The sequence below is a fragment of the Lampris incognitus genome, chromosome 1 (assembly GCF_029633865.1).
Source record: "Lampris incognitus isolate fLamInc1 chromosome 1, fLamInc1.hap2, whole genome shotgun sequence".
Taxonomy (NCBI): domain Eukaryota; kingdom Metazoa; phylum Chordata; class Actinopteri; order Lampriformes; family Lampridae; genus Lampris; species Lampris incognitus.
Window position 1 is genome coordinate 91,553,145 of NC_079211.1, and position 12,254 is coordinate 91,565,398.

Sequence of the window (12,254 nt, forward strand, 5' to 3'; positions counted from 1 at the left end):
ACACGACGTCAGGAACGTTTCGACACCTCGACGGAAGAAGGGAGAACGTCCACTTCCTGTTTAACGTATTTCAAAATAAAGGTCCGTCGCGTAACACGGTTACGATATCGATAACACGCAACTCCTCTAAACAGGGGAAGCGGCGCTGACGTATCGCTGCTCTGAAAACACGCCGCCACCGAGGGGTTTGAATCGCAGTTCAACGTGCGAACGCGAAGTCGTTATGAAACAAATCTGCGTTTCCGCCCCGCCGCGGAAGCGCTCCATGAGAAACGAAAACCGGAAGGGGCGTCTGCGTCGGAGCGTGTTTCTCCGCGAGGTCGAACAGAGGTGGATTCAACTGTCAGCCGGAATCGCTACAAAGTGTCTTCGGGATAAAGCGGCTCGGGGAAGGACGGATTTCCCCTTTAACACGAGGGGGGAAACATGTCTGCCTTACTTGAACAGGTGACTCGGTCTGATTCTCTGTTGCTGTGAACCAATCTATTATAAACTAACTATTATTACCGTGACGACCGCGGATGTGTAGACTCGTTACACTGTTACGCGATTAACTAGACACGTTTATTCCACCGTTAAGCAGAACAATGTCGCGCCTGCTGCGACCCAGAGCAGCTGCTCATACCTGCACCCTTCACCGTGTTAAAACCAGCCTCAGTTTGTTTGTGTTGTTAACTTTTACTCTTGAGCGTTAACCGTATTTATTTCCGTCGTGGCCAGATCGTTTGTATTTGTGGCAAACCAGGATCCTCTTCAGAAATGAATGGCACGACTCCTCCAGAAACGGTGCCCGTTTGTCATGTTGCCGTGTCTACACACGCTTGGCTAAGTGGACAAGCTGTTGGGTATTGAATCTGCTGTCTTCAGCTGGACTCGGTAGGAACAGCACCCAGGCTATTGGACATATCTATGATGGATGGAGAAACACACACATTTTTTAACTCTCCTCCTCCTCATCATGCTGAATCAGAAGTGAGACTACTGATCCAACTGTTTTTGTCAGTTCAGCCCTATTCAACCCAGATAGCAAAGGATCTTTGGCCCAAATATGGCCCACATCTGCAGTTATCTTACGGCCCACATTTGGCCTTTAATGACGGCGCTGACTCAGGGTGAGTGTGACTGCCTCAACTCAGCCACAGATCCACCTTATATCATAACATTTGGGCCTCTTCTGGCCCACACAGCATGTGCCTTAACTACAGTCAAGCCTGGCTCATTAAATTGGGGCCACATCTGGCCCACATAGTATGTGCTGTAACCCAAGTCAAGTCTGGCCCACACAACACTTGCTGTAACCCAAGTCAGGCCCAGCTTATGACATTTGACAGCTATTGATGACAGCTATCGATACGTGTTAATTAAGTGGTCAGTTAAAGTCCAACAAGCTTTTCATCACTGTGTCAAACAGCCTGCGTTCCTTCCAGCCTAGTGTGCACCATTCTCTTTGCCTTCATTAAACTAAACCCAGATCAGCAGGGCCTTTTAATAATCTCATTATATTTACTTGCTGATCTATTTGGGGAAGGAGTGTTCTACTCCTGTCAGGGGTCTTTACCCCTGATAGGAGTATCAATATAATTTAACTGATAAAGAGGACTTCTGGAAATACCTCCAATTACGGAGTTGTGTACAGTCTATGGGTTACAATACAGGACAGGATGAACGTGTATTGCAAAGGTTCTTAAAACTTCCAAATATTATACAATCATTCACTGTATTGTAAAACTTGGCAATAAATGCTCTGTATGGTGCAAGTGAGAGTCTGAGGATAATATGTGAAGGCACCTGGACACTGAGCTTGAACAAGAGGTCTGGGAGAATACCGTCCAGAACATGGGCTGGCCAGTAAGGGATAGTAAGAGCAAATTTATACATTATAAAACATTCATTCATTCATTCATTCATTATCCAAGCCGCTTATCCTGAGCAGGGTCATGGGATGCTGAGGCCTATCCCAGCAGTCATTGTGCGGCAGGAAGTGAGACACCCTGGACAGGCCGCCAGTCCATCACAGAACAATTCATAGATATTATTGGACTCCAGTCAGACTTAAAAAGCTTGGTCTAATTCAAAGCAATGAGTGCTGGAAATGTAACAGTTCTATGGGTACTTTTCTACACCTCATGTGGGACTGTCCTCTGGTTTCCCCATTCTGAGTGGTTGGGGCAACTGAGGGGTGGTTGGACCAGCCCTTGCCAAGCTCGCCACATTTTATTAGAAACAAATCTGCTCTACCAGCTGGACCAACAAAGGCACAGTTTGGATTAAGCCTCGCAGGCTTTCGTAACCCTTCTGTTGTCTTGTGGGTCAAAAGGACCCATAACAGTGTCTTAACAGCAGAGAAAAGACTACATGATTTTTTTTCACCTGAAATGTGAAGACTTTTCCTGCAGTGACCTCAACGTTAGAAAAAGTGAAACAAGGTTTGTGTTCATATTTCCATGAAAGCTGTACACCACTAGGGTACTAAGATTGTCTTAGGGTCATGTGTGACCCTATAAAAACGAGTGGTGTCCTTATGTGGACTCCGGTTCCTTGGAGTCCACATCAGTGAGGAACTTTCCTGGACCTCAAACACCCAGGCCCTTGTGAAAAAGGCACAACAATGCCTGCATTTCCTGAGGAGGCTGAGGAGCGCCCGTTATCCCCCAAAATTCTCACCAACTTCTACCACTGCACCATAGAGAGCATCCTGACCATCTGCATCTCAGTGTGGTACGGCAACTGCACCTCACTAGACCAGAAAACTCTGCAGCGGGTCGTCAAGGCGGCCCAGCATATCACCGGTACCCAGCTCCCAGCCATACAAGACATTTCTCAGAAACGCTGCCTTCGAAGGGGTCTGAGCATCAGCAGAGATCCAACCCACCCCAACCATGGACTGTTCTCCCCCCTGCCCTCTGGGAGGCGCTACAGGAGCCTCAGAGCCCGCACTACCAGGCTCAAAAACAGCTTCTTTCCACAAGCTGTTGCCCACCTTAACCTGGCTACCCACTGAATGTCTGTAGATATTTTAAATATTTTGTACTCCAGCTCTCTTTTAACTTATTTTTAGCTTTTGGTCTTCTATGTTATATTGTGTTTGCTGTGTTTGTGTGTGTCTGTCTTGCACTGTTTGGTGAAGCCACAGCCCTCATTTCATTTTTAAAATATGCCTCCTGCACATTGTTGTTAATGACAATAAACTGAATTGAATTGATTTGGGGTTTAAAGTTAAATTAAGTTGCTTTAATTTAGAGGTTTAATGAAGGCGGCTCATACATGACCCTTAAGACAAGGGCAGTACACACAATGTGTGCACAACACGAGGGTTTTAATGCAGCCAGGATTATACTAGGGAACTGGATAAATACAAGCACACCTTGTTATAGGGAATGGATGGAAGTCATGACGGTTACAGCCTCGTACGAGGTGATGTTGGCCAAACTGAAGGGTTCCACGTCTAGATTCACTGAGATGTGGGGCAGCTTCCTTACATTTATGAATGGTGGGGATCATTAGGTAGTAACACGTAATAGAATTCTTAATGTCTGTCAGGTGGGGTGTTGTGGGGAGGGGGAGAAGCCGTGAGCTATCATGCTGTGCTGCTGTCTGCTTTCATGGTCTGTTTGTGTTTGTGTACTGTACCTGTAGACTACCATATGAAAAGTATGTTTTGCACTCTACAGTTTCAGGGTGTTCGAGAAGGAAAAAAAATGCAAATGACAAAACAAAATAAGTCTAATCATTTTAAATTAACGTGAGGCATACAAGCTGCACACATGTCAGGGATTGTGGGACACAGTTTGGAAGGGGAACATTTGTGACCCACTGACTTAAGGGAGGGAATAAGAGGGAACAGAGGAGGGGGCGTTGGAACTGGTAATGAACTTCCCTTCATCTGGGTGCCATGTTTCATCAGTTATTTTGTGGATTTCCACCTTGAGCCAAGGGAAGGGAATGGCAAGAAGACTTTTAGCTTGGACTTGAATGTACCACTAAACTCTGTTTATTTCCCCCGCAGGTGAGCCCAGGCCAAATCACGCCTACTTTCCTCCCTTTCAGCCAATCACAGCTTCCCTCTACATCTGCGGTCCTTCACTGTGGAAACAATATGAGACGGGGACATCGTCACATTTAGAAAACTGGTTTGTGGACAACAGATCTGTCTTTATCTATGACTGTGTGCTGGAGCCATCTGAATCCATCCACTGGTCCAAAAAAACAAGACTACGACTTCTCACGCGTAGGTTGGCCGTTGACACTGGACCGTTGTCTTGATGTCTGCTGCTTTTCGTCATTTTGGCAGAAAGCCAGTCTGGGGTTGACTCAGTGAGATCTATTGTTAAAAAAACCCAAAAACAAACATTTTGGAAGGGAAGGCCTGTAAATTTGAGTGGTTCAGTGGTCACCAACCCTGCTCCTGCAGAGCTACCGTCCTGCCGGTTTTCACTCCAACCCTAATTTGACACACCTGATTCAACTACTCAAGGTCTTGTTAAGTAGGTAATCGGTAGAAACAGTTGTGTTAAATCAGGGTTGGAGTGAAGACCGGCAGGACGTAGCTCTCCAGGAGCAGGGTTGGTAGCTCTCCAGGAGCAGGGTTGGTAGCTCTCCAGGAGCAGGGTTGGCAGCTCTCCAGGAGCAGGGTTGGCAGCTCTCCAAGAGCAGGGTTGGTGACCACTGCGCAGGCGATAATCTCGGGCCAATGGTTCGCCACAGTAAACTGCAGAAACAGGTTCTGGCTCTGTATCGCCAGTTCCTGCGAGCGGGCCATGCCAAGCCAGGCTTCATCCCCAGGATCCGGGACGAGTTCAGGGAGAACTCGAGAATCAAGAAGACTGACGTCATGCACATCGAGTACCTGTACCGCCGTGGCCAGCGCCAGCTGGAGCAGCTTAAGGACGTCAACACCAAACAGCTGGGCTCCTTCTCCAAACCTAAAGAGGACAGCTGACCAGGCCCTTCGAGGAAACGTGCTTCTAAACAAGAACAAAGTTATCAGGAAAAACAAACATATGCGTTGCGTATTGGTATTTCACTCACTGAGAGGGGTACTGGAAAGTTAAAATCAGTGTTTGCTAACGTAAACATGGCTCCCCGGAGACTGAGCTCGTCAGTTTAGCTCTCTACCGGATGTGATGTCAGCATCCATCCTGTCTGCAGTTACACAATGTGATGCGCCCAGGTAGCGTAGCGGTCTATTTCGTTGCCTGACGTGACGAGTACAAGTACAATGGGGGGGGGGGGGGGTCTACACAATGTGATTAAAAACACGTGTTGTACTTTTAAATTGGGGTTGTCGTCTCCATGTACACAAAACCTGGTGCCTGTGGACTGACTGGGAAAGCATCTGTAGCCCCATCTGCTGGTGGATTTCATTTGCTAGTGACATGTTTTGATCAAGGCGAGTTAACATAGTGTACTCAGCTGTTGGTTCTCCATATTCATCTATAAACCTGCATTTGGCTAGACTGGTAAATTTATATGAAAGTATTCGGTTCTGAGATGACTCACTTTGGCATCATATCTCAGCTACACTGGCATGGACAGACGTTAATGTTGGTACACAGGAACCCCGGACAACGCAACAGAGATCCTCTGGAGGTCCGTGGATCCTCTTTAAACGTTTGTTTTCACAGGGTGGTGAACTCTCGACACGGTGACCTTTATTTAGCAAGTTAATTTTATGCTTCCATCCAGAGCCACTTCATGTGAGAGGCTTCAGAGTCCATGCAAGGATATTCATTATTTGGATATGGAGATGTCTGGATCCAGCTCAGATGTTAGTCAGAATGCCATGTATATGGTAATAGTCACACATTACTGATACTCGTAGTTGGTCCAGGTTGTAAACAAGGTTTGTGCTGTCAGTGTCCTCCATAATATCACAGTGACAGCAACAACATCACAAACAGCTAGTAGTCAACCTCTGAACAGACTGTGGGGCCAGCATGGTAGAAGATAGATGTCACCTGTAGTTCTGCTTGCTGCCATGTCATGTAGCTGCATTTTGCCATTGGTACACAAGTGGGCCATGAATGATTTAACGCAATTTATGTGAATCTTTGGAATGTGAAACCCAAAGCCTAGCTAAACCTTTGACCATGACCAACAGATTCTTATAATGTAGCATGTCTTGTCAATAAAACTGAATATTCATCTGCACATTATAGTTACAACTAGCCAATAAAAACTTAATTGCAATTATACAGACTGCTTTTTTCCTAGTTTTTCCCCCCATCCCACCCGATTAACCCAATGGCATATGGCCGGAACTCTTGTCGAATAGCTCCCCTGGCTCACGTTTCCACAGGAAGGAGATAGTCGTAACACCAGCTTCCTTCAAACTCGTGTCAGCTGCTCTCGCTCGCGAAGGACACGTAGGGAGAATGCTTTCGGTTGCTTGGCTGCAGACGCCCGGATGGGCCAGAGGGGTCGCTGGAGATAGACGAGTCCCCGAACATTACACCGATCTACACCCCCTATCCTTCGGGTAAGGATGGCCTAATGAATGCCTTACCCCGTGGACGCTCTGGCCGTGACCGGTTACGGCGAGTCTGGGATACGAACCTCCCAGCCACGTGACGAGCGGGCTGCAAGAACGGCGGTTTATTCCGCTCGGCCACCAGAGCGGCCAGACTGCTTTTAACTATACTGATCTTTATTCCTAACGTCATGTTGTTCCCTGGATGACAAGTGTTACTCTTGTAACCGGTTATTTTCTTGCCCGGTGCGGGATTCGATATGGGCTGTACTGCACCACAAGGCGACGTCACTAACCGCTCGGCTAAAGGGTCAGACCCGTTAGCTAGGGACTAACGTGTCTTATTAGTAGTTTACACTCTTATATAAGTCATGTAAGTAGGCAGTGGGGTTTAATTGAAGTTTAAAACTAACCACAACATGGAGGAAAATAGCTTCAAAATTTGTATTACTCTACAACCATACTTGTTTTTAAACTCCTCCATATCGTCCAATACATTGTTGAGTAACTAATTTAGACTCGGGTTCAATTCAGTCTTGACTGCTTGAGGTTCAACAGAACACCAGGTAGAACCACAAAGGAAAGGAAAAAGAAGAAAAGTAAACCAGGTGAGACTAGTCTAAGCTAAAATAAAAAGTGCTGTGGGTTTGATGGTGGTGAAACTACACAGAATGGAAAAGCATAGAAAGCACAGCTGGGTACTGTTCCATACAATCAGCTCTCTACAGAGCAACTTTGGACCAGGAGGTGGCGGTAATGTATCTTAAAACTGGAGACAAAATCAACACGCAGCGCGGAATATTGTGAAACAACACGGGAACTTATTCATTTTCTCCATCGCACTGGGCTCATAAGGATTTAGCGCGTTCAACGAAGTTCTACAACTCACATGTAGATGGCAGCAATACGCCTCCCATGCGTCTAGTCTGCCGCAACTTTATAAGACGAAGAAGGAGAAAAAAAACAGGAAGTTCAGAGTCTGCCACCGCTTAGCCGTGACACAGTTCAGCAAAAACAGATAATTATCCCGCGAGTTAATGGTGGCGGGAAGATTAGGGAGGCTTCCTTCTGTCGTAGTGATCAAAGGTATTGGCGTGTGAGGGCCGTTGACTCGCAGACATGTCGGACTCAGGAGGCGGAATGTCAAACGCGCAGTTATTTCAACAGGTTGGTCCAAAAACACAAGACTGATGTTTTTTTCCTACTTGAAGTAGCTTAATACAATATTACACGTTTCATAATAAACACAGTAACCACAAAACAAGAATAGAAACTGAACAAGAACAAAAGCAACACATGGTAGAGAACAATGAAAAACTCAATACAATGTTTAGATACTTTACAGTTGTCCGATGTTTCTTCGCTTTCTCCTGCGCCATGTGATGTTTCTAAACATGTAGGTTGTATTCTTACAGCTGACCGCTACCTTGCAGACAGACAGCTGGATGGAAGACAGACAGGTGGATGGAAGACAGATAGGTGAATAGAAAACAGACAGGTGCGTAGAAGACAGACAGGTGAATAGAAGACAGACAGGTGGGTAGAAGACAGGCAGGTGAAGAGAAGACAGGCAGGTGAAGAGAAGACAGACAGGTGGGTAGAAGACAGGCAGGTGGATGGAAGACAGATAGGTGAATAGAAGACAGACAGGTGGGTAGAAGACAGACAGGTGAGTAGAAGACAGACAGGTGGGTAGAAGACAGGCAGGTGAATAGAAGACAGACAGGTGAGTAGAAGACAGACAGGTGGATGGAAGACAGATAGGTGAATAGAAGACACAGGTGGGTAGAAGACAGGCAGGTGAATAGAAGACAGATGGGTGGGTAGAAGACAGACAGGTGCGTAGAAGACAGACAGGTGGATGGAAGACAGGTGAATAGAAGACACAGGTGGGTAGAAGACAGGCAGGTGGGTAGAAGACAGGCAGGTGGATGGAAGACAGATAGGTGAATAGAAGACAGACACGTGAATAGAAGACAGACAGGTGGGTAGAAGACAGGCAGGTGAATAGAAGACAGACAGGTGGGTAGAAGACAGGCAGGTGGGTAGAAGACAGGCAGGTGAATAGAAGACAGACAGGTGGGTAGAAGACAGGCAGGTGAATAGAAGACAGACAGGTGGGTAGAAGACAGGCAGGTGAAGAGAAGACAGACGGGTGGGTAGAAGACAGGCAGGTGGATGGAAGACAGACAGGTGAATAGAAGACAGACAGGTGAATAGAAGACAGACAGGTGGGTAGAAGACAGACAGGTGGATGGAAGACAGATAGGTGAATAGAAGACAGACAGGTGAATAGAAGACAGACAGGTGGGTAGAAGACAGGCAGGTGAATAGAAGACAGACAGGTGGGTAGAAGACAGGCAGGTGGGTAGAAAACAGGCAGGTGAATAGAAGACAGAGAGGTGAATAGAAGACAGACAGGTGGGTAGAAGACAGACAGGTGGATGGAAGACAGATAGGTGAATAGAAGACAGGTGAATAGAAGACAGACAGGTGGGTAGAAGACAGACAGGTGGGTAGAAGACAGGCAGGTGAATAGAAGACAGACAGGTGGGTAGAAGACAGACAGGTGGGTAGAAGACAGGCAGGTGAATAGAAGACAGACAGGTGGGTAGAAGACAGGCAGGTGAATAGAAGACAGACAGGTGGGTAGAAGACCGGCAGGTGAAGAGAAGACAGACGGGTGGGTAGAAGACAGACAGGTGGATGGAAGACAGACAGGTGAATAGAAGACAGACAGGTGGGTAGAAGACAGACAGGTGGATGGAAGACAGATAGGTGAATAGAAGACAGACAGGTGGGTAGAAGACAGGCAGGTGAAGAGAAGACAGACGGGTGGGTAGAAGACAGACAGGTGGATGGAAGACAGACAGGTGAATAGAAGACAGGTGAATAGAAGACAGACAGGTGGGTAGAAGACAGACAGGTGGATGGAAGACAGATAGGTGAATAGAAGACAGACAGGTGGGTAGAAGACAGGCAGGTGAAGAGAAGACAGACGGGTGGGTAGAAGACAGACAGGTGGATGGAAGACAGACAGGCGAATAGAAGACAGGTGAATAGAAGACAGACAGGTGGGTAGAAGACAGACAGGTGGATGGAAGACAGATAGGTGAATAGAAGACAGACAGGTGGGTAGAAGACAGACAGGTGGATGGAAGACAGATAGGTGAATAGAAGACAGACAGGTGAATAGAAGACAGACAGGCGGGTAGAAGACAGGCAGGTGGATGGAAGACAGATAGGTGAATAGAAGACAGACAGGTGGGTAGAAGACAGACAGGTGAGTAGAAGACAGACAGGTGGGTAGAAGACAGGCAGGTGAATAGAAGACAGACAGGTGAGTAGAAGACAGACAGGTGAGTAGAAGACAGACAGGTGGGTAGAAGACAGGCAGGTGGGTAGAAGACAGGCAGGTGGGTAGAAAACAGGCAGGTGAATAAAAGACAGAGAGATGAATAGAAGACAGACAGGTGGGTAGAAGACAGACAGGTGGATGGAAGACAGATAGGTGAATAGAAGACAGACTGGTGGGTAGAAGACAGACAGGTGAGTAGAAGACAGACAGGTGGGTAGAAGACAGGCAGGTGAATAGAAGACAGACAGGTGGGTAGAAGACAGGCAGGTGAATAGAAGACAGACAGGTGGGTAGAAGACAGGCAGGTGGGTAGAAAACAGGCAGGTGAATAGAAGACAGATAGGTGAATAGAAGACAGACAGGTGGGTAGAAGACAGACAGGTGGATGGAAGACAGATAGGTGAATAGAAGACAGACTGGTGGGTAGAAGACAGACAGGTGGGTAGAAGACAGGCAGGTGAATAGAAGACAGACAGGTGGGTAGAAGACAGGCAGGTGGGTAGAAGACAGGCAGGTGAATAGAAGACAGACAGGTGGGTAGAAGACAGGCAGGTGAATAGAAGACAGACAGGTGGGTAGAAGACAGACAGATGGATGGAAGACAGATAGGTGAATAGAAGACAGACAGGTGAATAGAAGACGACAGATTGGTAGAAGACAGGCAGGTGAATAGAAGACAGACGTGTGGGTAGAAGACAGACAGGTGGATGGAAGACAGATAGGTGAATAGAAGACAGACAGGTGGGTAGAAGACAGACAGGTGGATGGAAGACAGGTAGGTGAATAGAAGACAGACAGGTGGGTAGAAGACAGGCAGGTGAATAGAAGACAGACGTGTGGGTAGAAGTAAGTTTGTCACATCCTTGATAAGAGATTTAATCATACCAGCTAATTAACTTCTGATAAAGTATTTGATAAACAGTAAATGATTCAGAGAATGCCATCTATTAATGCTTAGCTTTTGCTGCTTCACATCAGCAACCAATCACATTTTTGACAATAGGTATTCTCTGATTGCTAAGCATAGTGAAACTGAAAAGCTCTTGACGTTGTCGTGACATCTTGTCCCGGAGGGGCCTGGGGGCCAGTAACTATAGTCACTGCACAACAAAGATTTTGCTTCCTGAACACTTGGGTGTGTTCTATGTATGTTGGGCTGCTGATCATGAAAATCGCCTTAGAATTTTCCCATCACACACTGTTTTGTAGATATAACCTATTTTTGCGATTTCCCATCATATTTTAAGTCTACTAGTACATTGCTGACAAAAGAAAGCTGTTTTGGTCAGTCCACGCATACCTGGGCATGCAAATGTTGTTTTAGGCATGCCTGGGCATGCTTAGTCAGGTTAGATGAGAGGTGGGCAGCATGATCCAGAGGGGGCCGGTGTGGGTGCAGGTCTTTGTTCCAACCAGACAGTTACACACCACATACCTGATTCTATTAGTCAAACAATAGTCTTGTTCCAACAAAGCAGTTACACAACTGATTATATTAGTCAACCAATAGTCTTTGCTAAGGACCTTGATTTATAGACTGGGATGTGTAGCTGCCTGGTTGGAGCAGGGACCTGCACCCATGCTGACCCTTTTTGGATCATGTTGCACATCCCTGGAAGCTATAAAAGCTGCTCACATTTACAGATGCTGTTTGGATGCATGTTGGCGCACATGTGAATAAGTTAACCGGTGTAAATCACATTCCGGTGTCTTACGCATAAGAAATGGGTAGCAATTGTACAGAAAACAGCTTGGGTTCTGTTATAACAGGTGTCTGAAACTGAGATTTGACCAGAAATGTAAAGCACTTTGAGTGGCTGTTGCAGCTAGAAAAGCGCTATATGAAATGCAACTTGAAGACAGACAGGTGGATAGAAGACACAGGTGAATAGAAGACAGACAGGTGGATAGAGGACAGAAGACAGACAGGTGAATAGAAGACAGACAGGTGGGTAGAAGACGGACAGGTGAATAGAAGACAGACAGGTGGATCGAAAACGGGTGGGTAGAAGACAGACAGGTGGATAGAGGACAGACAGGTGGATAGAAGACAGACAGGTCAAAAGAAGACAGACAGGTGGATAGAGGACAGACTGGTGGGTAGAGGACAGACAGGTGGATAGAGGACAGACAGGTGGAAAGAAGACAGACAGGGGGGTAGAAGATAGACAGGTTGATAGAGGACAGACAGGTGGATAGAAGACAGACAGGTTTATAGAGGGGGGCAGCTAGCTTACTCTCACAGCGATACTGGTAAACTGTCATCAGGGACGTTTTGAGGTTGTAGTTGCGTTTTTAATATTTCACAATGGCGCAGTGATTACCGCGGTCGCCTCACAGCAAGAAGGTCCTGGGTTCGAGCCCCGGGGTAGTCCAACCTTGGGGGTCGTCCCGGGTCGTCCTGTGTGGAGTTTGCATGTTCTCCAC

At 46.8% G+C, this 12,254-nt stretch overlaps 1 protein-coding gene across 1 annotated transcript; it reads left to right on the forward strand.

Moving 5' to 3' along the window:
- Window positions 1–312: 312 nt before the first annotated feature.
- sdhaf1 (succinate dehydrogenase complex assembly factor 1) lies at window positions 313–6,184 on the forward strand. The gene is made up of 2 exons (XM_056290871.1): window positions 313–447; window positions 4,007–6,184. The coding sequence occupies exon 2, from the start codon at window positions 4,691–4,693 to the stop codon at window positions 4,937–4,939; it is 249 nt and encodes an 82-aa protein (XP_056146846.1). The 5' UTR covers window positions 313–447; window positions 4,007–4,690; the 3' UTR covers window positions 4,940–6,184.
- The last annotated feature ends 6,070 nt before the right edge of the window (window positions 6,185–12,254 follow it).

Coding starts and splice junctions, on each gene's coding strand:
- sdhaf1 (XM_056290871.1), top strand. CDS start 4,691: ATGGTTCGCCACAGTAAACTGCAGAAACAGGTTCTGGCTCTGTATCGC.